This window comes from Calcarisporiella thermophila (assembly GCF_041956535.1).
Source record: "Calcarisporiella thermophila strain CBS 279.70 unplaced genomic scaffold VTP21scaffold_29, whole genome shotgun sequence".
Taxonomy (NCBI): domain Eukaryota; kingdom Fungi; phylum Calcarisporiellomycota; class Calcarisporiellomycetes; order Calcarisporiellales; family Calcarisporiellaceae; genus Calcarisporiella; species Calcarisporiella thermophila.
Genome location: NW_027192219.1, coordinates 62099 through 89428, shown reverse-complemented (window position 1 = coordinate 89428; position 27330 = coordinate 62099). Strand labels below are relative to the sequence as shown.

The 27330-nt window shown below is 43.1% G+C and overlaps 9 protein-coding genes and 3 non-coding genes across 12 annotated transcripts; 6 read left to right on the top strand and 6 right to left on the bottom strand.

Annotated features, from left to right (window-relative positions):
• Positions 1–1069: 1069 nt before the first annotated feature.
• VTP21DRAFT_6770 (uncharacterized protein) lies at positions 1070–3680 on the bottom strand (the record flags this gene model as incomplete). Its single annotated transcript, XM_069397437.1, has 9 exons — positions 1070–1303; positions 1359–1480; positions 1550–1624; positions 1679–2330; positions 2389–2439; positions 2502–2627; positions 2684–2758; positions 2825–2934; positions 3005–3680. 9 exons carry the CDS (start codon positions 3678–3680, stop codon positions 1070–1072), a joined length of 2121 nt encoding a protein of 706 aa, XP_069246586.1.
• Positions 3681–3962: 282 nt separating this feature from the next.
• On the bottom strand, positions 3963–5479 carry VTP21DRAFT_6769 (uncharacterized protein; the record flags this gene model as incomplete). Its single annotated transcript, XM_069397435.1, has 6 exons — positions 3963–4166; positions 4222–4482; positions 4549–4872; positions 4938–5128; positions 5185–5293; positions 5357–5479. The coding sequence occupies 6 exons, from the start codon at positions 5477–5479 to the stop codon at positions 3963–3965; spliced, it is 1212 nt and encodes a 403-aa protein (XP_069246585.1).
• Positions 5480–5736: 257 nt separating this feature from the next.
• On the top strand, positions 5737–10052 carry VTP21DRAFT_6768 (uncharacterized protein; the record flags this gene model as incomplete). The annotated part of the gene is made up of 12 exons (XM_069397434.1): positions 5737–5971; positions 6053–6297; positions 6363–6495; positions 6569–6666; positions 6725–6777; positions 6841–7096; positions 7169–7825; positions 7921–8561; positions 8623–8712; positions 8777–8879; positions 8940–9176; positions 9234–10052. 12 exons carry the CDS (start codon positions 5737–5739, stop codon positions 10050–10052), a joined length of 3567 nt encoding a protein of 1188 aa, XP_069246584.1.
• Positions 10053–10395: 343 nt separating this feature from the next.
• VTP21DRAFT_6767 (uncharacterized protein) lies at positions 10396–13590 on the bottom strand (the record flags this gene model as incomplete). The annotated part of the gene is made up of 3 exons (XM_069397433.1): positions 10396–11912; positions 11986–13200; positions 13263–13590. The coding sequence occupies 3 exons, from the start codon at positions 13588–13590 to the stop codon at positions 10396–10398; spliced, it is 3060 nt and encodes a 1019-aa protein (XP_069246583.1).
• Positions 13591–15868: 2278 nt separating this feature from the next.
• On the bottom strand, positions 15869–15941 carry VTP21DRAFT_t306. The gene has a single exon. It is a non-coding gene; the product is annotated as a tRNA-Ser (tRNA).
• An 83-nt stretch (positions 15942–16024) lies between these two features.
• Positions 16025–16097, top strand: VTP21DRAFT_t313. The gene has a single exon. It is a non-coding gene; the product is annotated as a tRNA-Lys (tRNA).
• A 192-nt stretch (positions 16098–16289) lies between these two features.
• VTP21DRAFT_6766 (uncharacterized protein) lies at positions 16290–20075 on the top strand (the record flags this gene model as incomplete). Its single annotated transcript, XM_069397432.1, has 18 exons — positions 16290–16725; positions 16795–16877; positions 16946–17074; positions 17156–17270; positions 17331–17720; positions 17776–17984; positions 18054–18105; positions 18168–18263; positions 18337–18492; positions 18556–18661; positions 18727–18777; positions 18844–18876; positions 18938–19067; positions 19127–19169; positions 19228–19381; positions 19443–19634; positions 19700–19767; positions 19849–20075. 18 exons carry the CDS (start codon positions 16290–16292, stop codon positions 20073–20075), a joined length of 2670 nt encoding a protein of 889 aa, XP_069246582.1.
• An 833-nt stretch (positions 20076–20908) lies between these two features.
• On the top strand, positions 20909–22999 carry VTP21DRAFT_6765 (uncharacterized protein; the record flags this gene model as incomplete). Its single annotated transcript, XM_069397431.1, has 3 exons — positions 20909–21194; positions 21263–22714; positions 22800–22999. The coding sequence occupies 3 exons, from the start codon at positions 20909–20911 to the stop codon at positions 22997–22999; spliced, it is 1938 nt and encodes a 645-aa protein (XP_069246581.1).
• Positions 23000–23070: 71 nt separating this feature from the next.
• Positions 23071–23274, top strand: VTP21DRAFT_6764 (uncharacterized protein; the record flags this gene model as incomplete). Its single annotated transcript, XM_069397430.1, has 1 exon — positions 23071–23274. The coding sequence occupies one exon, from the start codon at positions 23071–23073 to the stop codon at positions 23272–23274; it is 204 nt and encodes a 67-aa protein (XP_069246580.1).
• Positions 23275–23382: 108 nt separating this feature from the next.
• Positions 23383–25125, top strand: VTP21DRAFT_6763 (uncharacterized protein; the record flags this gene model as incomplete). Its single annotated transcript, XM_069397429.1, has 3 exons — positions 23383–23703; positions 23769–24915; positions 25013–25125. 3 exons carry the CDS (start codon positions 23383–23385, stop codon positions 25123–25125), a joined length of 1581 nt encoding a protein of 526 aa, XP_069246579.1.
• Positions 25126–25448: 323 nt separating this feature from the next.
• VTP21DRAFT_6762 (uncharacterized protein) lies at positions 25449–26450 on the bottom strand (the record flags this gene model as incomplete). The annotated part of the gene is made up of 4 exons (XM_069397428.1): positions 25449–25510; positions 25577–25779; positions 25848–25960; positions 26040–26450. The coding sequence occupies 4 exons, from the start codon at positions 26448–26450 to the stop codon at positions 25449–25451; spliced, it is 789 nt and encodes a 262-aa protein (XP_069246578.1).
• Positions 26451–27084: 634 nt separating this feature from the next.
• On the bottom strand, positions 27085–27157 carry VTP21DRAFT_t305. The gene has a single exon. It is a non-coding gene; the product is annotated as a tRNA-Lys (tRNA).
• Between the last annotated feature and the right edge of the window lie 173 nt (positions 27158–27330).

The following is a 27330-nucleotide window of genomic DNA, read 5'->3' as shown; positions in this document are numbered from 1 at the left end:
CGCTAAAAATCCACGTGAACCAATGGTAATCGTGGCATTTCCACAAAAAAGCCCCCAAAAGGTTTCCGCATAATTTCCTTACGGTGGCTTCTTACAGGGCATGTCCTTCTGACTTATCAAATGGGCATAAGAAATTCCTTAAGATATGCTATTAATATATGAGCTATCTTAGGAAAGTTTAATGTGAAAAGACAAAAGTATAGGAACTAGATAATATGATTAGACAGTTGATAATTTATAAGCTGTTTATATAATAAAGCAATATATATATGTTAGTTAATATTATTTTTTGACTTGTATATTGACTATTTTGAGTGAATAACAATCAAATTAGCTTACAATTTTATGGCTGATAAGTACTACTTTACTATACTAACTATAAATGAGAAGTGCAATAAGAGCTGCAGCACGATAAGGCCATCTAAGGAAATGATCTGCAATGTGATAACGCTTGCCAGTGTTGTGTTTTGATATCATTCTTCTGTACTGTTGTCAATTTAGACTGATAATATGCACCGGTGCAAACACAACGGTATCAGAAAATAAGTAAAAAATATGGCCATACTAGCTGTAACAAGTTAGCTCTTCTATTTTTGTTTTTATTGTCCGTACATGCCTGAGAATTTGATTCTGATATGGTTCTTGGGCCAGTGAGGGTAATATTCTGAACAACTAGATTATAAGTTGTATCACTATTGAATTGGTATATTTATAGTTTGAGTAGAGCATTATATTAGTTATCGAGGGAAGGAAGTAAATACAAAAAAAACCTTTTTCTTTTAAAATAGAATAAACTCTGGTACTCTGTTTCAAACGTATCGAATATTAAAAATGTAGAAATTTAAAAATGCGGGCGAATAATAAGCATGAAGATGAAAATATGAAGTGTGGCGAAAGTGTGAAATATACTTGTAGACCATTGAATCGCGGAGCATATACGTGAGTAGTAGGGAAATGAAATTAAAATAAAATCGGGGCAAAAAAGGTGTAATGAATTATAATGGTATGTGAAAAACTAACTAAAACTAAATAATTCGATAAAGATCTCCTAGGGCATACAAAACTCTAATTATTCGTAAGCACTTCGCTTCTTTGCTTGCTCTCTCGCCATTTTAATCAAAGGTGCCAGTGAGGTTGCCGGATCTGCCCGCCGCAAAAATGGATGTTTTAAGAGCTCATCTGCAGTCGGACGTCGGTCGACCTCGACTTCCAGGCAGCGGTGGAAGAAATCGTTGAAGGTGGCTGAGAGTGCACCAGGGTTTTGCAGTTTGGGAGTTCCATTAGTCGCAATTAAATAGAGGGCCTGGGAGACAACTTTGTTAGCAGGAGAGGTGAGGATAGAATATGATTACAGTTACTCTTAAAGGAATTTCTTGGAGATATGGCGGCTCTCCGTCAACCATTTCTATCATCATAATTCCTAATGACCAAACATCCACCTTTGGGCCATATTCCTTGCGAGTCACCACCTCTGGAGCCACTACCAAGAAGATGAAAAAGAGAGATTTCAATATGATAATGTGGTCAAAGAAAAAAGACTGTGGCTTACTCCAATAAGGAGTTCCGACCATAGTGGTCCGTTTTGCTTGATTTTCGTTAAGTTGTGCGCAAAATCCAAAATCGGCTATTAGTTAGAGAGTTAATAACGGTATAAAATGCGCGGACGAAGAGAACGGACTCAGCTTGATTTCTCCATTCAAGGAGAGTAGCACGTTGTCACTCTTGATGTCTCGGTGAATAACACCTTTAGAGTGCAAATGGCTTAACCCCTTCAATGTTTCCCGACAAACACAGGCGATTTGCCCTTCGCTCATTAAATTATATGTTACGACGTCAGTTAAACTCCCACCTTCCATGTATTCCATTACAACCCATAGCTCCCCCCTAACAAGAAATGAATCAATGAAATTCACAATATTCGGATGTTTCGCCTCACGCATCACTAAGATTTCGTTGATTATCAGGTCTTTCTTTGGTTGTTGCTCTAGTTTCATCTGCTTGATCGCCACTGAAATATTTGTGCCAACTTGATATGCAGTAAAGACACCACCGGAGGCGCCTTGTCCAATTTTCGTCAGGTTACGGTACAATTTCGATGGGTCGGCATCGGAACAAATCGTGCGTAGCTTCTCGAGCAATTCCTGCTCCTTCTTTTCATCGTGCTTACGGGACTCTCGACGGCGGGGTGTAGGCCCTTTGCCTTGTTGGCCATGTTCAATACGATGCGCATGTTTAGTCGTAGAAGTTTTGTGTGGAGTGCTAGCTTTAGAGGATGGATCCATACGCTTGGGCACAGCGGGCTTTGGTTTGGGAGGCAACCGTGAGGGCAACTGTAATATTATTGATATGAGTCGGAGCAAAAATAATAATTCATTAGCGAATATTTACCGGGCCTGGTGGCAGCCTTGCAGGCACTGGGGGAGATTTTGGTGCGGGCTTCTATTAAATTAATTCGTATCATCAGAGAGAAATATTTTCAATCTTATAGCTATAGGCTTTACCTTCTCGCTATGTGAGGGCGGATGGGACTCAGGTAGTTTATTTTGCATGTGTGTAAACTTGTGCCAAATTGACTCATCTTTCTCTTGTTGAGATTCCGTATAGAAGTTAATGATATCAAGTACAGTCTGGAAGGAGAAATATAAGAAATGCATCAATATCAACAGGTAATTGATTTCCTAACCTGTGGGTGGGCGCGTTGATCTTGTTTAGAAATGCCCGAAGCTTGGAGAAGTATCTGCCATTCTTTGGGAAGGCCCTAAAAATATCATGATCTGTAAAGAATACGCACAAAAGTCCATTTTGAAAATAGTCAGAAACGTACAGTGAATTCTCCGGTGTTATTGTCGAATCCGACGTGAACATTATGCACGGCATTAAAGGGCGAAGAGATTTCAACTGAAGGTATAGTTTTCTTATCAAGCGTAAGCATATCTGTTAATAGGAATCAATACATCATTGTTTAGAGAATGGATTGATGAAAGATAATAAATAAAGGTATTACCAGCGAAATTTCCGACAAATGTAGAGAGAACTTTCTTTAACGTTCGCCTCGAGCGTGGTTCTTCAGTCGTGTTTCCTCCTAAATCAACAGTAGGAGAGGACCTTGATTTCGTAGCCATTTCCTCACTGGGTCGACCCTCGGTTTTTGTTGGTGAAGTAGCCCAGGATATAAACGTCTGAGTCAACGAAGTTTTGCCTGAAGGAAGTAGCAAAGACTTCACGCTTCGCAAATTACCGGTTTTCGTAGGAGGCATCGAGTTAGTATTGGATGACCGCATGGTGCCCACAGAGGATGCCTTGGGAAGTTGTTGAGAAATCGTGCGAGGCTGCTGGGGGCGCATGCTGGACCTCTGAGGTCTAACCGGCGGGGGCTCGTTTGCCTGGACTTGTGGTCCATTTTCTTGCGGTTGCGGTTCCTTCGAGTGAGTCGGCGCCTCAAAAGCGGGGCGATGGTCAGGATGAAGTGGTGGATTATTGGCAAGAGAACTAAATGGGTCAGACTTAGGAAGAGCGAGCTGAGATTTTTGGGGGGAATGATTGGGCGAAGTGGGTGAGGGAAACATATTAGGTGTCCGTGGGGTAGAATCAGGGGGCGAGGAGGAAGTGTCGCTTGAGGCAGGAATCACGTAAAACGATGCCCGGAGGGCCGACTTTGGCGGCAACACTGGCGCACTCATTATTTATGTTGTAAACTTCTATACATATACGCGGATGATGACGAAGAATAGCACCAGATGAGGAAAGGAAGAAAAAGGGACTCAGTGCACTTTCGAATATTAAAAGAAAAGTCTCCGAAAATAAATCAATTATTCGACAGGTGGCGTTAATAGTCACCCTAATCGAAATAGAAATTCATATATATTTTTTTTAAACACGAAAAAAAACGGTCAAGAAAAATTAACTAATAATTTATAAATTATGAGAAAAATCGATCGAGAAATAACAAAGATCTATTCAAGCTACATAACTTTGCGCAGCTGATCAACTCCATCAATCCGCATCAATGTAACAGGGCACGTGAAATGCTTTTCTACATGCCTGAACGCACAATTAAAGCAGAACACGTAGCCAGAAGGTAGTGCCGTTGGGTTCACTATAGGCCGCTTAAGACAAAGAGGGCAGGTATTTGGTGTAGAGGGAAGGGAGGTTCCCTCTGGGTCAGGCTATTAAGAGAATGAGATTAATAGGCAATGAATACTAGGGAAGGAAGCGATATACTTTAATCGGTTCTGGTGGCGGGATAGTCGCAGAGCCATTTGCACCCATTCCACGCAGACCAGTGCGTGCAAATTCGCTGCCGTACCACCATTCTAAAAATTTAAAGAAGAATATTGACATCGGCAAAACAACTTTCAGTAAATCTAAAGTCTGTGAGAGTGTCCACATTGTCCCTCGAAATGCCCAGCGGATAAGAGAAGGACTTGCAGCAGGATTAGTGATGGATATTGCGGTTTGAGCTTTTTGCATCATACGGTCAAGCTAAAATGGAAGAGCAGTCAATATCAGCTACTTAAGCAAATCAAACATCTATCGTGCTCGTCTTACATAGTCAGCAAAACTCATTCGCTTTATCTCTATTCCAATCCATTTTAACCACGGTTGATAGTAATCCGTCTTGTTGAAAAGGTAGCCAATATAATGGATCAGTATCAACCCGTTATAAGCGGCGTTAATTAGGGGGTAGACGAGCCGGAACACACGCTTCAACTGAATCAACAGACGTCTTCGAGCTGTGGTCTGAGGATCTAGGAGTTCTTCTTCCTCCTGCTCATCTGGTGAAAATGTCTCTCCAAAAAGCCTAGCACCCGCCCCACCACTAATACGCTCGTAAAGTTCGTCGAGCTTTGACTTTGTGTAAGGAAGTCCGACCTTTGAAAATTTTATTTTGCTGTTAATAACCTTTTACTAGAACAAACATTAAGGGGACAAAGTACCAAAAAGACAAGTGACCATCGGATGTCGCGTGGCCTCAATTTTTCTTCGCGTCTTTGCTTTTTTTGTTGGTCAGCGATAGTGGCTGAGGAGGAAAGAAGTGTACGATGTTGCGAGACAATTTCGCTCATTTGTTTGACCGCTTTGCTCCGTACACGTTTCAATCCATAGAAATTTTCCGCAAATGAAGCACCTACACATGAAATGCTTAGAAAATAGCTTGCCGGTATTTAGAAATGGTGAATTTACCCCAATCATTTAAGTAGTGCCATTCAATAATCAATCTCAAAATCGCGTAAAACTCATCATGACGGTTCACAAGAGGCAATAGTAACCTAGGGTACCTCTGAGCATAAATCTAAAGCGTGCAAATTCTATGAGATTAAGGCCGTATTCAATAGTAATAATTAAGACTCTTCACCGATATCCCGTAACGAACAGCCATCTGTAACAACTCGCACATTTTATCCTGCGCGATTAATTCAAAAAGAGAGGGGCGATAAACATCGGTTGACGCCGAGCCTAAATTGCTCATAAACTCCATGATTATGATTACTTCCTAAGGTTAGGAGTGATAAATGATATAAAATATTGAGAGTAATGAATGTTGGTTGCGGGGAAGCTTTTGACATATGATAGTTGATTCTCTTATCAAAAAGCTAGTCACACCATTTTAAGTGAAAAAAGTCACACCTTCTCTTATGACTATGGTTATGTATCTAGCTGGAAACAGCAGTTGAAAATTTAGCCTACTCCAGCTCTACATGAACATTTTTAGTTCTTCCGTGATTCAACTTTATAATGACACAAGAGATTTCGAAAAGCACGAAGATTTCGACGCGTGAGAAAGAGGCATCTACGATTTCATTCCCATCACATGCACCCAGTTTCTCTTCTTTCCCCGAGGATCTGGCCGGACCTCTCACACGAGTAGAGAAGACACCTCAATTTTCTTCTTTCCCTGACATCGAAAAACACAAAGAGCCGCTGTTGATTGAGGATAGTTCCAGGACAAGAAGATCCGCCTCACCAGCAGGTATTTCTACGGCTATAAAAATCAATTTAATTGGATATTCATTAAAACGACTACTATTATTAACTTAATTTACCGGAACAGAACGGCACAAAATTTCGAGAAGAAAAGAGAAATCGAAAAGACATAGGGATAGTGCTACTTACTATAGCTCGTTATCTGAAGAAGAAAGCTCAAGCCCTATTAGCGGTAAAGAATCTTATTCTCGAGGATCTGAGTCAAAGAGTCGACAGTCTCGTCATCACCGCCATAACCGGAGATCGAGATCACCAGAAAAAAGGAAGCGAAAACGATCTCGGTCGCGTTCAAGAGATGGGAGAAAAGCAAAGGTAGTTGATAATCTATATTTTCATTTAATTTGTTTTAGGGCTAACATAGTATTTCTTTTTATTAGCACGAACTTGTAGAATACAATCCACCTTCAACACAGCGCAATAATTATTTTTTCGATTCCAGAGGCGATTACAATAATATCGTTTATGAGGGGTTAAACAAATATGATATACCAAGATACTATCGGGCAGGGAGTAAATATATAATTTATGCTTAGGATACTCTAACTGGTTGTCTTTATTAAATATCTATTGCTCTTCACAATAGGAGGCAGTGTATTAGGCTTACCCTCTAGCTGGAGAATCACAATTGCAAGTAGTAAGACGGGAAAAGGTCTCGAAGTGGTTCCTATATTTCACCGACAAGTAAGTTCTATACTTTCTTCCACTTTACACCGTAATCTACGATTTCGCTTTTATATAGCATGTGCGGTATTTGGACGTGAAGTACCAAGCCGATGATAAATCCGTAAAGAGGTAAAATTGTACTCTTCTCAATTTATTAGATGGCTTAATTTTAATTTCTTCAGATTTGAACAGAATGATAGTCAATCCACATTCAATAATAGAAAAATCCTCTGCATTTCGAGAAAACTTCATTCCTCTTGGGGATGCGAAGGGTACTACGGAGAAAGAGCAATCCAAAAGAAAGGAAATTATACCTGCTGAAGAGTACCGATTAGTCGATATAGAAATTCCGGGGCAAGAAGCTGAGAGTCCAAATCTCGAAAATGAAGAATCGCTAGATGAATATGTTAAAAAGCGTACACGTGATTATGATATACGTTTGAAAGAGGTGATTTAAAATATATAAAATTCAACCTATCTGAACAATTCACCTAATATACCTGCACTTGATACTCTATAGCACCCCGAAGATATCAATCTCTGGTTAGAATTCGTTGCTTTTCAAGAGGAAGCCGCCGATCTTCAAGGTGGATGGCGCTCGTCTGGCAAAAACGCATCCCGCTCTGGTAGACTTGCGCTGAGTGAGATAAAAATCGCAATGTTTGAACGTGCCCTCACTCTAAACCCAGGGAACGATCAACTCCTTGTAGCATATCTCCGGGAATGCACTGAAGTACTGGATACCAACTCTCTTTTGGACAAGTGGATTGAGACGCTTCGCGCGTGGCCCCATCGTTTCATATTATGGATGGAATATCTGAATTTTCGGCAAACGAGCTTTGCGTCTTTTGGAGTGCAGACATGTCTGGAGTGCTTTGAGCAAGGGTTAGAGGTTTTGCGGGAAGCAGCTTTCAGAGCTCATAGGGAAAATCAAATGGAGGAATTGGAGGGAATTGAGCATAATCTTCTCTACGTCTTCCTACGAGCGTGCTTGCTCTTGAAGCAGGCTGGATATACTGAAAGAGCGTATGCCGCCTTCCAAGCACTGATAGAGATGAATTTTTTTCGATCAACTAAATATTCACAGACGCCTGCGAAAGAGCAGGCAGAGCTGGATGTAAGACTGCAGGAATTTGAAATATTTTGGGAATCGGACGTTGCACATTTCGGAGAAAAGGTATATTTATATATCAGTTTTTTTTTGATAACGCATATTGATCTAACAATTGCTTGCCACGTATATTTATGCGTGTTTATCCGGTATTTAAAAAGAATGCGAAAGGCTGGAGAAATTTTACAGAAGGTGACGCATCGATCGCAACTACAACAGCGACAATAGCAGCAATAGCAAACAAGTTACATGTAGACCCCCTATCTGAGGATGCTAATGAAGTAACAAGTGGCTTTCAGACTTGGGCTGACGCGGAATCATCTCTTGAAACCTCGTATCTTCTCCCAGGGCGCGTCAACGAAGATTCTACCGAGGAGGACGATCCATATCGTATTATCCTCTTTGATGATATCCGCAGCTTACTTTTTGAAGTTTGGCTCCCAGAACCCCGACAACATCTTATATATATGCTATTGACATTTCTTGCACTCCCATTCATGCCGCCTAATATTCCCACTACAACCCAGTTTACAGTTGATCCATTTGTTCACCATGAAATGTCAAACGAACATGTGTATGCAAATAGTTTTTGGCCAGCATTTAATGGTGAAGGGGAGAAGAATATAGAGTACGTACACGGAATTGCGATGGAACCTCGACGAGAGGCAGGTTTGAAGGATCCTTTTGGATTCCCGGTGCGAGCATTTCCCGCTACAATGGAGACTATGTTTGCGAGACGAGGGCACTGGTTCAGGGTTATTGATGAAACTGATCTAAAGGAAGTTAATGTGGGGTTTGCGAGGTAAGCACAATTTATTTTCGATAATCACTGGTAAACTTTTGGACAATTATGCTTCCGGTAGGAACGCTTTGACCCAACTTCGAGAGGTCATTAAAGACAACGATTTAGCATTACAACATTTGGTGCTAGAAACGCTTGTATCTCCTAAGGGGTTAGACTGTGATTTGTAATATCCAATTTATATTTTACTTACTCCTTTCATATTTCTTCAACAGATCAACGAAACTTGCAAAGAGCTTGCTCAAAATTGATCGTATGAATCTCATGCTCTGGAACGGCTATGCTCAATCAGAAAAACTTAAAGGAAATATTGACGAGGTACGTTTAAATTTAGCTCCCCCTTGATTTTTGCTCATTACCCCCCACTTTTTATCATAGGCACGGAAAGTTTACGCCACCGCGATATCAATGCATCGATCTTTTCCAACAGAGCATCAGCTCGACGCGCCCCTACTCTATCGCATGTTTGCCGAGCTTGAGTTTGAGCAAGGCCGGCCAAATGCTGCGCTCCGTATCCTAACAATGCTGACGGAAGAAAGTAGCCAGGTGGGAGAATTGATGACACAAGCGGATGTAGTAGCTCCGTTAACCTCCACGGTCCTTAAGACAAGAAAGGTAGGAATAATGTGCCAAGTTTTCACTCCTTTGCACTAATCTTCTGGCACTGTCTAGACTTTTACCCAACTGGTTGCCTCGGCCTTCGCTCCAGAGCAGCAAGAACTCAAACTAAAGCGTAATGCCCTGCACTATGCCATTTCCCATGCGCTCTTTGAATACCTTGCCTCTGGGCGGCAGGAGCTTGATGCCTCTCTTGCTGTTTATGACAAGGCACTGGAATTTTTATCGGATTACCCTCAGAGTGTCGAAGCAGAGCAACTCCTAATGGCCCGCGCGCACCTCATCCATCGCCATTCTATATCGGGGCAAGCTTTCCAGCCACGCACTATGCGCTCTGTATTAGAGCGCTCGTTAGAAAAGTTTCCGCGAAATACCGTGTTTTGGGGACTCTACCTGTCGAACGAAGTTCGAACCCGGATAGAGAACCGGGTGCGCAGGTTGATTGACCAGCACCTTTTGAAGAAAAACTCGTCTTCTTTCGTGGGATGGCTTTTTGCCATCTACGCCGAGGCACACCATGCATTGCATCTGAACCAGGATGCGTTGCGCAGCCTTTTCGATCGTGCTACAGACGACCCTCGAGCGCGCCATTCCGTCGGACTCTGGCTCCTTTACCTGCATTTCGAAGCAAGATGTGGACATTATGACCGGCTGCCTGGTGTGTTCTATCGGGCCGTTAGGGAATGCCCGTGGAGCAAGAAGCTGTACATGTTCCCACTGAAGAACGCGAGGTGGTTCTCGCGTGAAATACTGGAGGAAATATACCACCTGATGCTGGAGAAGGAACTACGCGTCCGCATACCATTAGAACGCTACATAACAGAACGATTTGATCTAGCGTCTAAAGAGAGCGGGGCTGTGGAGGAGACATAATTGTGTATATCTACGTACTTTATTTGCTCATTCAAAAATAAAATAAGGAAATAAGGAAATACATCTTATATAGAGGTGAAAATGAAAAATATATACCAAAATAGAAGATGAAGCCCATCGGGAAAAACAATAAAATAAAAAAGGGTTTGATTGTATTCGTTCGCAATGAAAAAAAAAAACCAAGATGAAACAAATATGAAAATAAAATATCTATTTACTATGATATTGAAATAAAAGGATAAAAATCTACGAAATTACATAAAACGAAATGAGGGATAAAGTTTCTATGAAAGTGCTGTTAAGGAGGGAAAATACACTTCGAATAAAATACATGAAAGGCATATCACAATTTGGCCGAGATACACTTCCACCCGCTCACAGCAGCGTCGTCCACAACCAGCTGCCACGCGTCCCAATATCCTTTATCATCGAGTTTCATCGCAATCACCTTAACGGTTTCGTTGCGTGCAATGGTCTTGATTCGGATATAGCCGTCTTCCACTCCATCGCCTTCCACCTCTCCATCATGGCTAGCCTTGGCGCCATCCTCCTCCAACCGAGGACGCGAGGGTCGCTCGCCAACCGCTTCCAAAAAGGAATCCAGGTCCTCCACTTTCCTGCCACCAATTTCCGTAATCCATACTCCAGGGCGCAGAGCCACACTTGCTGGTGATCCGTAAAGGGTACATGACACATACACCCCCTTTGGAGCTTCGCGTATATTTTCCAATACTGCCTTGTATGGCATTTGCAAAAGGGCTCCTTGCCACCCGATGATACGCTTTGTTTCATAGCCATTAAGCGGCACAGTAGGCACCTTGACACGTAATTCTTTTCCGTCACGAAGAATGACCATGTCCACTTCCTCCACGTGCTCAACAAGTGCAAGATCCGACATCCGTCCCACTATCTGCCCATTTATTTCCAGGATGATGTCGCCCACATTCAGGACCTGCGCACACGGAGACGTAGGATCAAGTATACTGAGCACATACAGAAGCGAATGCCTTCCTCGTTGGCTGGCTTCAATTTTCCGCACCCACTCGTCCGTTAACCCCAGAGTTCGAGCGGCTGCAATGCGCATGGTCCAGAGCTCAATGTCCAAGCCTCGCAAATTTGGCTGCAAGCCTTGGCAGAGAGGCTCCAAGGTTGAACAGAGCAGTGACACTGGCAGTCCGGCCATGAAGGATACATCCTTCCCTTTCTCGTTCTGGCTTGAAAAATTAAGCCACAGTGCTTGAACCTTTCCATCCTTGTCGCAGAGAACACCTCCCTGGGTGCTCCCAGGATCATCCAGCTTAATGCCTTCGACATTCATAGCTCGCCAGCGCGGTGGGGAACATTCCCGGGTCCCAATATTGCTCACGCTTGATACAACCGTACGCTTCACCACCGGGGTGTAATCGCTTCCGGTTCCAACCAGAATGGTTTCATCGCCTTGCGAGAGCATCTTGTCCGAGAACTCCAACGCTCGCACAGGAGTGTTTCCCAGGAGCGATGCGTCATAAGTGAGGACGGCGAAATTATGCACGGGGTGTAGATAGAGCAACTTTCCAGGGATGATAATGCTGTTTGCAAAAGTGATAAAGATGTCTCCAATAGTGATGGTAACAGTGTCGCGATCGCACACGATAAGCGGAGGGTTGGTCGAGACTATCACACCGAACCCGTAGAATTGCATGTTTTTCATGCCATCAACCAAGTAGGGCAGGTGGAAATCCACTGCAACGAAGGAGGGCATGAGTAGATTTGCAGGATGCAGAGACTGATCCAAATCAGGGAAAGAAGCCGTCGAAGGAGTATAGAAGTGAGTATTGGGAGGTGGCGGCATTTCAACGAAATCCCATACGCCGGTCGTGTCTAAAATGGTGGCATAAAAGCAGCGTTAGAGCCTCTCCTTCATACAATTGCGTTTACACCTAATTCTATTTACCGTTACGCTCCGCAATCCTGAATCGATGCCAGTGTCGGTCAACATGCATGATCATCACTTTCTCCTTATAAAGTTTCGTCAGAGAATAAAAGCGGATAGGGACGCGAGCTCCGTCGGGAAGGGTCTTCATTGCCTCAATGAACGCATCAAGGTTGGGGGTCTGGATATTGTTGACGCTCACTACAATCGACTTGCGCCATGCGGATGCACTCGCGAGCATATGACCACTCGTAGCAACATAGACTCCTCCAACGGGGATTTGATATGAGCGCGCAAGTTGATATGAGAGTTCGTTGAGAATTCCTCCTCCCACCTCAACAAACCTGCTTGGCGTAATTGAGTGAAGATCTTGCACGCGAACTACAACCTCCTCAATCGAGCGACCACGGCACACCCGCAGTGTTATGTCCGAGCCGACAGAGTCATCGATCACAGAGAACAGATGATTGAAATTGGTAATCATGTTTCCATTGAGTGCAATCACGATATCACCAGGAATCAAAAGCCCATCAGCGGGACCTTTCGGCAATGCCATACGCACAACCAGCATACCGTTTTCATTTGGGAACTTTCGACGCACCTCCTCCTCAATTCCAACTCTGAGACCAAGGCGGCGGACCTCATCGTAGGGCATGTATTCAAATTCGGTCTGAAGGGTGCCACGGGGAACACTTTGGCCCTGTTGAATGAAGCGCAAAGCGCGCTTAACCCGGTCCAATGGCAAGTAATAGCTTGAGGCAGCCTTGCTCGCTCCACCAGCATTGAGCGCAACTGCATGGCCATCAATGTCGAGAACAGGGCTTCCTGAGGAACCTCCACTAGTGCTCGATGCAGCTTGTAGATAAAAGGTGTTAAAATCGTTGTATTCACCAACACCATAGTCGGGAGCCGGTCTATCCAATCGAGCCAAGGTTCCAGCCAAGATGCTCAGTTTCTCTCCGGCATCGTTTCCGACGACACGGATGTCGAGTCCAACTTTGGCACGCTCAGGGGAGAGAGGGATTTCGATCAACTCCATGAACTTGATTTTAGTGGGATCAAACTGCATAAATCCAAAATCGTGCACTGGATCACGATAGATAGGCTTGAGCTCAACCTCCTCGTAATTGGTTAGGATGCCTTGAGCGACGATAGGAGCAGGAGAGACGACGTGACGGTTGGTAAGAATGATACCACGCTTAGCGTCAACGATAAATCCGGTGGCCGTATAAGCACCTGGAGATGGAACGATATTAGTGAAGTGTATTTCACCAAATAAGTAGAATTAAGGAACATACCAGAAACTTCGGTATCAAAGCTGCGAACATGATTTGCTTTGATCGACACAATAGATTTGATGGCGCGCTCGAGGGTGGGCTCCCACGACGAAATCTTTGTAGAAGCGGAAGGCTGGACAGACAAAGGGGCGCTCATCAGAAAATTCCACCTTGGATTGCCAAAAGCAAGTGTATGCGATATTGATTTAGAGCGGTTCCTGGAGGTGCGAGTTGGCTGTGCGGGCTGGTCGAAAGGAGCGGAGGAGGGAACAGGATTGAGATTAGCAAAGAAAAGATGATCTTGGACAGCATCATTAGTGGGTTGCGACTGAGTAGCGGTAGCGGCCATTCTATTGATGTAAGATGGTAGTATATTTCAGGTATATAGAAAGGATTATATAAGAAATAAATAAGATGCAGAGATATTAGGGAGTATAAATCTGAGAATGCAAATGGGAGGATGAAAAATATTTATAGAGAAGAGATGGGGATACCGACTGGCCTTATTTGCAATTCGCAGATGGAGAGAGAGAACAAGTTCAAAAGCTGAAGAAGAGTAAACTGTAAATAGAGCTTGATTCCTCTAATGCAATTATTCTGTGACCCTCTGCCGTGCTCAGACCATGTCACGGGGCTTCCATGAATAATAGAGAATCGAGACATAACCAACGGTTGAGTCTGAATTCCGACGGAGCGTCACGATCTTTTATCGTCAAGTGATGATAGCCCCTCTTCCCAATCGCGCCTCCTATTTCTTCCCTGCTGAGATAGGAGCGGGGCCGCCTTTATCTGAAACATTAATAATGCTTTAACTCTATGAATTAAAAATCGCCACGAACCTATCACAGCCCGTCTTCTCCGCTATACGCCCTGAACCAATCCCAGGCCGCCCTGGCCTCGCTGCTGGCAGGGATGCAGGAGAAATTGCTCCTGGCGAACGAGCCCTCCCTCATATCTCGCTATCTCTGTCTAATGGAGAGGCATGGGCTTGGGGACCGATAGCTCGATAAAGCCGCTATGAACAAGCGCTCGCACGCTCGCTCGCCCATACCCTAAGGGGTTTAATTGCTCCAATTTCAATTTGATTTGAGCATAATAGAACTGAGGTTGACATTTCATATCCGGTTGGGATATTACGCATTGTCAGAACCCATTAGTACGCTCTTCCGCACTCTACGTAATGAGGTTGCGATGTTGACGGTCCTGTTTAACTCGGGTCGCTCTTTTAGAAATCCGAAATACTGATTTTGCCTTTTGAGATTACGCTATTTTGCTATTAACCAATATGGGTGTTGCATCTATGTGTGATCCTGGGCCATTCCTTGACCATTGCTCTTGTTCCCATTATTTTCACGTCAACCATGAGTAACAGAAGAGGGAAAATACTACTCGCATATCTTGCTGATGGTGCACCTAGTCTATCCTGAATAGGGCAAGATTGCACAGTATCGGATTAATATATATGTAGCAACATTGGAATAAAGTAAAACCAGGAAAGGTCGATACGAGAAATGATGCCATGGAAAGGAATGGATCCAGACCCAGCTATAATATCCCCGGAAGATCTCCTATTTAATTCAAGCTATTCTAGGGAAAAGGTGGAATTGAGGTTAAACAAATTTACTGATCTAAATCGTGGCCATTACCAGAAGCGCTGGATCGAGGATAGATGTAATAAAAAAGAGGAGTAAAAAAAGAGGATTGATTAAAGCAAGTTATTTTTGATATGATACGGAATGGACCATTAGGTTAATCTGGATTAAGGAATACTTTATATTAATACTGGTGTACTAAATATTGGTTAGACTAAAAAAATAGGGTAAATGATGCTTGAAAAATATAAAGCATTCCATCTTGTTAAAAAATGGTGTCTATTATCAAGAATTGCCCATAAAAAAAGGTAATGGTTTACCTTGAAGAAAGAAAAAACACAAGGATGATGTTTTTTTCGAATATGAACACTTTATTGAAAACAATATGTAGTTAATAGATGTGGAGAGACTACTACAACAAAATCGCTCAGGTTTTACACATGGTCTACCCCTGTTATTTTTTTTTGTTAGGAGGAGGATCTTTATTAAAAAGTATATTTTTTCGTTCTTAAGTGACTTTATAGTCCTCAGAAACAAGAAATCCATGCAAAATTTGGGGAGTGTACAGAGAGTGTGCTTACCTTTCCTATTTTTTTGAGAAGAGAGGAAAGTAGAATATGATGGCCTGCCCTTGTTACGCTTTTTTGGACCAAAAAAAAATTGGCTCAAATTCAGAAATGATGCATTAAAGTAATTCTTTTTCAATGGTAGTTTTGTTGTGAGGAGAATTGGCACAATATGGAATTATGGCGCAGTAGGAGGAAAGGAGGCTTTTTTTTTTTGATCAATCAATGGAAACTTTTATTTAATTTCCATATATTACATGAAGTTAATGTCAATGGACTTAACATGACGAGATATAGGTCCTTGATCGATAGACTTTCAATCGATATGCGTGTATCGCAGTTGTCGTGTATAGCATGTACGTGAAACCGATGTAATCTTTTGTACTTATCGTAAGGGCGGTCTTTTCAATAATCAAGACTCAACTTCTGATCAAGTGGATAGCAGTCACAAACTAAGAGTAAGTGCTGGTGGGGGAAGTGGGATTCGAACCCACGCCGTTCTCATCGGCATCCCAGGGATAGTCCACTACACTAACCCTCCCCCGGAGGAAAGGAGGCTTGGATAGCTAGAGGATTGTCAGGATAGACCTTATTAGTCTATTATTCGACGCAACAGTTTTGATAAGCCCGGCTAGCTCAATCGGTAGAGCGTGAGACTCTTAATCTCAAGGCTGTGGGTTCGACCCCCACGTTGGGCGACTTTAATAATTTTTATATCCAATAATAAACGAGAGTATTGCCATTTTGTCCAAAGCCTTGTTAGTTATTTGCTTTCCAAACGTTTTCTTTGGTCAGAAAATTTTATATGTTTCGAGAACGAGTGGCAAAGAGCAGTCCAATTTGCATCTGCTCTCCTTTTTTTTTTTTACGTACTCTATGATAATCGCGAAATGGCAGCAGACATTCCTACCCAACATATACCAAATATTGACCCTTTCGAGATCTCTCCTTCTGTTCCTCTACCTCTACCAACACAGCCCTCTGATGGTGATGCTATAGCTCAACCGATGGCCTTTACAAATCATCCAACCAATATACGCCAAAATATTTACAATAAAGACGCTTCTTGTGAAGAGAATTCATTACGGAATCCCCCAAATCAAACAGGTGTAAAACGAAAACGCTTTACTGCGGGATATCCATCTCTATCCAGTACAACGCGGCAGCTGAGTGATCACCTTGGTCTTAAGCTCATTACTCCGTCGCCCACTAATGCATCTGATTCAAACGATTCTCAACCAAAGAATATGCGTGTTTTCTCAGCTATATCAAAAGAAGAAGACGACTGCCCGTATGTGGCATGGAGACTTTATTTTCCTAAGCAAGGTTTGAACAGTTTCTTAATTGAGATCCAAAAGATTACTGGTTGAATCTAACACCTTATATGCGCTTTAGATTATCACGAAGACCACGAATATATTCCTATCATCAAAGCATTTGAAGATTATTTCAAGAATACGACCGAATTTGATTACAAAGTTGTTATTCTTTTATATTATGCTCTATTTGAATTCCTTACGGTTTAATGCTTCGTTTTTCCAAATAGGAATTAGAATCTTCAGTTACTGTTAGTTATTCGGATATAATTGGAAGTTGTCATATAGAAGCCTTGTCAAACCGCTTTCGTGATGAGCCCGATATAATAATAGGGTGTATGGGCATAGCATTTTCACAGGTATTCTTGGTGGCATTTTTTTCTTTTTGATTTTTTAGACTTGAATTTACTGATTATAGTTTTCATTCCATAATATTTTAGCTTGTTTCCATCTACAAAAAGAACTCTCATATGGGACAACCGACAAAAGTGAATGTTCGACTTGCACAATACGACCGCTTTACCCATCTTAAAGATTTGAAGGCAAATCTAATAGGTATACCGCAATAAGCATTATAGACCCTGCTTTGGCCAGGAAATAATTTTTTTAACATAGGGAAGTTGATTACAGTGCGTGGTACTGTAGTCCGCACTTCATCAGTAAAGCCAATATGCACACAAATGTGTTTTCGTTGTGCAAAGTGTGACTCCACCTGGTCTGCCGTCTTTCCTGATGGAAAGTTTGTTCCTCAAACAAAATGTATAAACTCTGCGTGTCGAAGTAAAACTTTCTTGCCAGGTCGCGATGTGCGCGGAGACACACGGTTGATAGATGGCCAACGGATCAGACTACAGGAAAAACTTGCAGATGAGCGCGGTGGCGGGGATTCGGGGAGAGTTCCAAGAACGGTAGAATGCGAGGTGACGGAAGAACTGGTAGATGTTGTTCTCCCAGGGGATGTTGTCGAGGTGACTGGGATTGTGAGATTAATGCCTCCAGAAGACGGTAGCATACCTATTTTGTTCTACACCCTTGCCGACACTTATCCTTTTTTATACAGTAAAAAACAAAAAACAAAATACTATGTACATCTTATATATCGAGGCTAATTCGATTTTCAAGGCAACTTCTGGCACAACGGATGGTAACAAAGCTCCGGATGAAAAGGAAGATAATATGCAAGACGTGGACAGCAAAGACAATATACATTTTTCACGAAAGGACCTTTACGCTATTCAAGAAATATTTCAAGAAGAAGAAAAGTTCAAGGTAACCTATTTCCAGTATATGCTGCTGATTACTAAGGTGCCGGTATAAATGTCATTATAACTTGTTTAGCTGATCGTTAATTCACTTTGCCCATCCATCTTTGGACATGAGTTAGTCAAGGGTACGTATTGATACAAGCTTTGGGAAAGTAGCAATTGGCTCATCTTAAGAGTGCTTTTATAGCTGGTATTTTATTGGCATTATTTGGAGGAAGGAGACAATATGAAGGTGATAAAAATCGTGTGGCGATTCGAGGCGACCCCCATGTTTTGGTAGTTGGTAAATATGGTTCTAGAGCTCACTAATGCACTAGAATTTATGTGTGCTTTTCTTCATCTGTTGTGTATGCTAGGTGATCCTGGTTTGGGCAAATCCCAAATGCTATCTGCAACTGTTTCTGTCGCACCACGAGGAGTTTACGTTTGCGGAAGCAGTGGGATTTCTACAAGTGGTCTTACAGTAACTTTATGTAAAGAAAGTGGAACGGGCGATTTTGCTTTGGAAGCCGGTAAGCGGATGCTCTAGAATTTTTAAATGAGTATACAGCCTATTCACTTCGTACATTAATCAGGTGCTCTTGTATTGAGTGACCAAGGGATATGCTGTATTGATGAGTTTGACAAGATGACGTCAAACCACAATGCTCTTCTTGAAGCAATGGAACAACAGTCTATAAGGTAATCATTTACTCAAGATGAAGCTCATTTGACTATATTCCACAGTGTTCTATCCTACAATATAGTATTGCAAAAGCGGGAATTGTGTGTAGCTTGCCTGCTCGTACAAGTGTAATGTAAGCATAACTTGCGGTGATCAAAGGCTTGAATGACATCAAGAAACTAATTGGATGTATCAATAGAGCTGCTGCAAACCCAGTCGGAGGACATTATAAGTAAAATTAAGCAGGATTCACGTATTTATTTAGTCGCTCTTACATTTTTAATATTAAATAGTAAAGCAAAATCCGTTGCTGAAAACCTGAAAATGAGCACTGCGTTACTTTCACGCTTTGACTTGATTTTCATTCTACTTGATAAGCCGGATGAGGAGATGGATCTCTATCTTTCGGAACATGTTATCGCTGTAATTTATTATATTTCGGCTAACTAGAAGCACACTTATTGAATATGCTGCTACCTTAGTTACATAGCGGGAAGAAAGGCGATATTCAGGCTGTTGGAAGAGGTGCTACTGCTTTTAACTGCGATTCGGAAATATTTCTGACTTATTGCTTTATTACTAGCTCGTCGTCTACTTGGTACCCCAGCATTTGATGGGCAAGAGAAGCTTTCTTTAGATGAACGATTAAAGTATCGTGAAGGCGAAAAAATGTTCCCCATTCCTCCAGCACTATTGAGAAAGTATATAGCATATGCGCGAAAATATGTCCATCCACGGTATATAGAGCTGCTCTCTTTATCCACTACAATATACTCGAACATTTTATGTTTTCACTAGTTTATCGAAAGATGCAGCCAAAGTTCTTCAAGATTTTTATCTCACATTGCGCTCTAAACATCGCTCTCCAGATTCTACTCCAATAACCACTCGTCAGCTCGAATCGATGATTCGACTTTCTGAAGCACGGGCTCGGCTCGAATTACGCGAAGAGGTCACGAAGGAGGATGCGGAGGATATTGTGGATATCATGTAAGCCTTGTTTTGATTGACTGATACGTTTGCTTGCATTATTTATTTTGAGATGTCAATCACAGGAAATACAGTCTCTATGAAACCTATGCGGATGCACAAGGTAATATGGACTTTACTAGATCACAAATGGGTACGTATTTTTCTTCACTTTTAATTCCTTGGTTTCTTTTATTATCCATCAACAAGCTTAGTTAATATCTTGTCTGTTTAGGAACTGGAATGAGTAGGAAGAAGGAGGCAAAGCGTTTCATAGCCGAGCTCTACCGCATTTCCGAAAGCAACCATAACGATAAATTCACCTACCAAGAGTTGTACACACTTGCTCAAAATATGAGACTACGTTGCGACAACTTCAACGACTTTATCGATGCGCTCAACCAGCAGAATTATTTATTGAAGAAAGGACCGAGGTTATGGCAGCTGTCCTTGACGGTGTGATTCAAGTCGAAAATTTTTTTGTCCCGTATATCTGAAACTAATTGCAAATAAAACATGGATGTAATAATGCAATATCGATCCTGGATTTGTTGAAAACCACCAGAAAGATGGCCACAAGAATAGGAGTTTAGAGTCACGTTAATCGACTGATCATATTGTCTGACCGCTCATCATAGAAATCGTGGCAAATATGCTTCAAGCATTTTACCGCATAGAAAGCAGTTAGAAGAATCCTGGGTTCCACCCCTGTGAGATACAACAAAGATAAGGAAATATGTAGGTATGAGGAGTTTTAAATAGCTTGTGATGATTGCCTTGCACAGTGTTGGGTTAACTATTAGGATCAAGGGCATCACTTGGGTATTGTACTTTATTCAACCAATTGCCTCTTCTTGGGTTATTTTATCGAGGAATTTTCTTGATGCAATTCACGAGTTACCTTGTAACACCTTGTGGAGATTCATTGTTTGTTCTCCTATTTCCTCATTCTCACCCTTCTTTCTCTCCCTTTTTTTTCCATTTCTCAGATACATTCCGGAAATTGGGAGTAAATAAACAAATTACGATCAGCGATCGTTTAATTTCTTATTTTTGTTTCCTCTTCCTTTTCCATCCAGACATCTCTTGAAGAGATAACATATCATCTTAAAGCATTTTATACTGGTAGATCCGCCAATTATTTGCGGCTGGACCGTTGAATTCTTATTCTCGTGAATCAATTTTTTTTATCTGTAAAGGTGTGAATATTTTACTCTTCTCTTCTTTCAGTTCAAGATTTGATCTCTGATAACGTTTGGATTTACTAATTTGATCTCTTCAGCCGCAATAATATAATGTCAGTTCATCGAGCCGCCTCCGAAACTGCTTATTCACTTATTAATCCTTCTGGGCAAGAACGGAATGGTGTTAATTCATCGACTGGGAAAGCTACCCCCCAAAAATCGCAAGGATTTGGGCTTAATAGCTCTGGTGTCCCTGGTAATAAGGGGAGTGTTGGGAGTGGAGTGGGGATGAGGCACATGTCCGATATGATTGGGCTTGCTCCCCCAAGCTCCGTACGTCGTCCAAACTCAGAAGTGCTACAACGGCAGAGCAAGGGCGCTTTCAATTCTCCTGAAGGTGAATAGAGTATACTTTGCACTTTCTCCTAGATGAAATTAACCTTACACTACAATCTCGGCCTTTAGCACAAGCTCTCGAGTCATGGCTCAAAGAATTGCAGCAATATGAGCAAACTATTGAGGAGATGGCACAGGCTAGTCTAGACCAAACCTTTAAAGAGGAACTCAGCGCAATCGACCAGTGGTTCGGTGCACTTTCAGATGCTGAGCGGACTGCCGCTCTCTATAGTCTGCTTCAATATTGTAATGCTGTGCAGGTGCGCTTTTTTATTGCGGTTCTGCAGCAGATGGATCGGCGTGACATGGGCTCTTTGATGTCGCCCGCAAATCCAGAACGCGAGTCGATGCAGGCTCAGCTAAATATTGCTTTGTCAAAGGCCGATAATCGATCGTTCCAGCAACGGCAGTCTCTGCAACCACAACAAGGAGGCATAGGAAGTGGACGTAGAATCTACGGCCGCAATTCAATGGCGCTGAGTGAGCGTGGAGAGGACGAAGACCCCTCAATTTCCTCTGCCAATAGATTTAGCAAGCAAGAGTTTCTCTCTGCGCATGCTCGTCCCGCTAGTGTTGGTCACAATAACTTGCTTGAGGAGCAGAACCTCAAGAACGCACGTGCTAGCGATCCGACGTTCATGATGGGAAGGCCCAAGTCTGCTGCAGAGGGTGAATCCCTTTTTGCAACGAAGTGGTTCCCACGAACTCTCACGACAGTGACAGAAACTTCACCGCGATATCCATCTGGTGCATCCGGAGATCTGGAAGAGCGACCGAAATCTGCAGATGTAACCTCCCTTGTGCCCCCAACGTTGCTTGCGGGAGGTGGCGAAGTCGGTAATAATAATAACGGAAATTCAAATAACCAGGATCGCCCGCGCTCGTATGTAGAGAGCGACTCAATGAAATCTTTGGCAACCTGGGGTGTCCTCTCGCCAACAAGTCTTGCTTCTTTCGGAGAGAGAATGGCTGCTGGCGAATGGGCGGGCGGTGATCAACCCAGCAAGCTCCAGCCATGGTCAAACAGTGCAAGTGTTCGTTCAGGGATCATGGGTGCAAGCGGGAGCGGGGTATTATTGGACCGCGATCCTCGCAACTGGCGGCGACGTAAACCTCAAGCTGACGATGCCGCCGCGTCTAGCACGACTACCAATATTGTCCTTTCCACTTATGAAGGTGATGAGCCTACTGTGTTAGATAGGGTGCAGCATCCAGTCCGTAGATCACCTACGCCTACGTCGCCACGCTATCCTCCGTCTGCAAGTCCGCATCACTCACGATCGCCATCACCCTATCGCCAGCAGCCTGGATCTGGTCAAATGCGGTTGCCTGGAAAACGAGTTAACCAGAATAATAGTGGTGGAGGTAGTGCGGTGGGTGGGAAAAATTTCTTGTCTGCCGGTGATGATCACGAAGCATATTTGAGTGACCACAACGATCGATCTCGACAGAGGTCGGCGAGCCCCGTTTCTCAATCCAAAGAAAAGAAGCCCGAATCCATAGATCTAAATCTGATGAATGGTATTTCCCTATTGCCGTATGAAATAATTAGAAACAATACGCCTAATCCCCCTCCTCCCCATTTTTTGTATATTTCTCTGCTTAGATATTCCTGCCTGGTTAAGGAGTCTGCGGTTGCATAAGTACACTCCCAATTTTGAAGGGGTGAATTGGCGTGAAATGGTTAAAATGAGCGACGAGGAGTTAGAGGCTAAAGGAGTGGCGGCCTTAGGTGCCCGAAGAAAGATGCTCAAGGTATTTGAAAGCGTTCGTGCGCACTGCCAGGAGAATAACATCGAAATTTAAGAGTGAACTTTTTTTCCAATTTCTTGAAACATATATATCTTTACTCTTGATATATAAACATAAACGGTAAAATGCTGGCTATATATATTATATTTTTTGCGAGATGTTTATTAGGCTTCCCTCCCTACCTTTTGTGTGTGACATCACCAATTTTTCCTCTACGTTCTCGTATCCCCCTTCGAAACTTTTTTCCTTTTTTTATATTTCTCGGCTCATTAATAAGGATGAGGAGCCCAAACATTGGTTCTTGGATCAATCATAATCTTTTGCACTAGATTTTCACACGCTAAACTAGAATATATTTCATTATTGGCCCAAGCAATATATAAATAAATAAATTTAACTGCGACCTGTTTAACCAGCTTAGAAACCTTAGCTAGGCTATGCACCGCATCACTGCACAACTCTCTCGTCGCATAACCTTATCCTCATCCCATTCCGCTGCATCATCGGTTTTGAGAACTAACATGCACTCCGAAGCTACTACTCCACAGCTCCCCTCGCTCATTACTAGCATTAAGCCCAATGCTACTTCTCTGCGCGCGGCAGGCTCAGAGCTCCACCCGCAAGTTTTCAACCAGTGGAAATCCTCTGGTGCCCAGGGCAAGCCTGGGGAATGCCGCATCGTATATCCTTCAGAGCAATGGTCACGTGTTGCCGTGATGGGGGTAAAGGAGGGCGACGCTGAGAGCACGAGGCTTGCTGTAAGTAGATAATTCTGTGCCCATCTAGGGCGAGCTGGCCGTGGGACTAACTCTCTCTAATTTAGGCCGCAATTGGAGCCAAGTCTCTGCGCGAGCAGGGAGCTACCACTATCCAGATCGACAATATGGAGAGTGCTCACGCTGCCGCAGAGGGTGCTCATCTCGCGCTCTACCGATTTGATGAGCTCAAAGCCACCAAGTCACAAAAGGCCGCCGTGGAGCTGCAGCCGCTCAACCCATCTTCAGAGGGCGAGCTCAACTGGAACACCGGTGTTATCTACGCCAAATCCCAAAACTTGGCCCGCCGCCTGATGGAGACCCCTGCCAACTTGATGACGCCTACTATTTTTGCCGAGCGCGCAAAGGAATGCTTTGAGGGTGTAAAAGGTGTGGAGGTATTCATCCACGACAAAGAGTGGGCTGAGAGCCATAATATGGGCTCATTCCTCTCAGTTGCAAAGGGATCGGCAGAGCCTCTTCGGTTCGTTGAGATTCACTATACCGGCGATGCCGCCAAGTCTGATGAGACTGCGTTGGCGCTGGTGGGCAAAGGTATCACCTTTGATGCCGGAGGTATTTCGCTTAAGCCTGCTGCTGGTATGTCTGCCATGAAGGGCGATATGGGAGGCGCTGCCACCGTACTTGGTACGATGTACGGCATTGCCCATGTGGGAATTCCTCTCAATGTCAAAGCCTTTATTCCATTGTGCGAGAATCTTCCGTCCGGCACCGCCAACAAACCCGGAGATGTTGTCCGCGCCTCGAACGGCAAGACCATTGAAATCGACAATACGGATGCTGAGGGCCGCCTCATCCTTGCAGATGCCCTCTACTACGCATCCTCCACATTCAAACCCCGCACTCTGATCGACGTCGCTACCCTCACCGGCGCCATGGCGGTTGCCCTCGGCGGTGTTTATTCTGGTGTGTTCACCAACTCGACCTCGCTATATAAGGAGCTTGAATCTGCGGGAGAGGCTGAGGCCGATCCATTCTGGCGTATGCCTCTTAATGTCGAGTACAAGAAGCTCATCACCAAGTCCACGACTGCCGACTTGATCAACTCTGCTGGCCGTGCCGGTGGCTCGTGCACCGCGGCGATCTTCTTGAAAGAATTCGTACACGGACTCAATCCCGAAGACGAGGGGGTAGAGGGCGCTGTTGAAGAGGGCGAGGTTGGCTTCGAGGACAAGATCCGTTACGCGCATATCGGTAAGTATCATTTCACCTATGTTTTCTCTCTTCTTTGAACTATTCTTATTTACACCCGACTCACTTTCTCCCCTTTCGACCATGAACTCCTAAACAGATATTGCTGGTGTGATGGATACTACCTCCGATTCTGGATACCATGTGAAGGGCATGTCCGGACGTCCAACTCGGTCTCTGATCGAATTTGCACGCCGCCTTGCCCGAGCTTAATTTTTTTCCTTCGAGCTTGAATTTAAGTGCTATATTTATTAGATTAAGGCGAAGGGTATGGTGATTTCTTTTGTAAAACTATAAACAAGGAGTATATCTTTGAGAATAAGTTGGGAAATATCCTATAAAATGAGAGAAAAGGAAAAAACATTCTGGTGCAAGGTTTAGGAGAGGAAAAGAGGGAAGGAGGGGAGGGAAAAGGGGAAGGAAGCGGGAATAAATAGCAATCACAACGATGAATTATATATATATAGATAAAAGCAATTGGATGGAAATTAAAGGGGTAAACGAAGCTAGCTAGAGAAGAGAGGGGAAGGGAATTCCTATGTGATGGGTTGGAAAGTAGACTCTATTGATACTGCTTCGTCGAGCGGGTCTTTATCCACTAAAGTGACCGAAGATAAGGGTTAGTACGAAGGGCGGTTAAGAAGAAAATAAGGTGAATAAATACATGTATCGAAGGGTGATAAGACTTTTCCGCCTCCCGCCTTTCTCTCTAGTGCAAGCGCACTCTTGCATTCCTTAATAAGTGTGTCTATTGTTATACATAAGCGCTTGAAACGGAAATCTTCGTCTTGCTCATCTTCTGTGAGGTCGAAATCGAATTCGGTATCTTCACTTAAAGGAGTATCTAAACTGTTATATGAATCCCCACTACAAAAGGAAATGAGAAAGCGATGAGGTAGGCAAGAAGTGGAAACAGCTAGGAAATCCTAAATTACCGAGCGATTCGTTTTTTTAGTCTGGAGATTTCGTTAGCTTGTTTCCTAACCAGTGCCTCCAGGTTCTCGTTGATAGCCATTAGCGATTTATTTGAAATTTCGAGATCCAGCATCTAACATATTATCAAAACAATGTGCAAAATGGTCAGTAATTGGTTATTTCCAGTTCAATCCAAGACCGCTGCATCTTACTTTTCGATTGTTTCTTGCTTCTTCAGTACCTCTCCCACTGGATTTACCGTTCCCAGGAGTATCTCTTATTTTGCCATTGAGAATATTGGAGGCTTTCACACGAATTCTCCCTGTACCATTTGCACCAGCATTAATCTCTACATCCCCGCTGCCTCCTAATCGTTCGCCTCTCGATAGACTCCAATCGCTTCCAAAAGAATTGCTCAATACACTCCCATTTGTACTCTCTAAATCGGAGTCCGAACGATCATCTTTCGTATGTGAATGTGAGTTAAATGAAAGGGTGCGTACTCGCGATGCAGCCACTGGAGCTACTGGCGAGGGTGGTACAAGGTGACGCTGTGAGGGGATTTGTAGGGAGGGTGGAGCTTTAAGGGGAGGGCGCCTTGGGTTCGAGGGTGAGGAGCGCATTAAACCGAAAGATCTTGAGAACAAGACAAGGGGATTAAGTTGATGATGCAGCTGGGAGAACTAAGCGAAAGAATGGGGCTAGCTAAGGAAGAAATTCAGCGAGAGATGGAATGGAGAGAGTCAAAGTAAGGATTTGTTTTCCCTATAGCTGCTAGATTTTCACGGTTGCACAAAAACTTCAGTTCGAGAAATACACAGAATGGAAGGATAAATAACAAATAATTATCATGGGTAACTCCACCTGATATGAAAAAGAAGAACTTCACCAATCTATTCCACCTCCACCGTGATAACTTCACGCCTTAAAAAAAAGGACATTAATGTAGCTCCCATAATTACAAGAAAATTAGAAGGCAAGAATTCCCCAGTTGATATAAGACTAAAGCGCTATTATCTACAAAAGCAGTCAATACATCATTTTTACAACCGACAGCATCTCCATAAACATGTATAATAAAATTGCACAGAAAACTGGGTGCGGGGGATTTGGATTTGTATGTAGATAAATGATATACGTAATCCTAGACAATTCAAAATTACATCTCAAAATTGCCATCATTCTCAAGCTGTGTATGAACAGTCAAAACTAGATGTAAGACTAAGATCTTTGAATGTCTAGAGAAATATAAAAAAGCGCCCAACGTGGGGGTCGAACCCACAACCTTGAGATTAAGAGTCTCACGCTCTACCGATTGAGCTAGCCGGGCTTGTTGAAAATTTTTTCATTTTATCCGATATCAATTAGACATGCTACCAAAAAATTTCCCTTTGGGGTTGTAGGTCGAGAATGGGGCCGACCAGCTATATGGTCATACCATTCTGCCATACTATCTACACATTCCGACACTACCCTTTCCGACACTACCCTTTCCGACGTGAA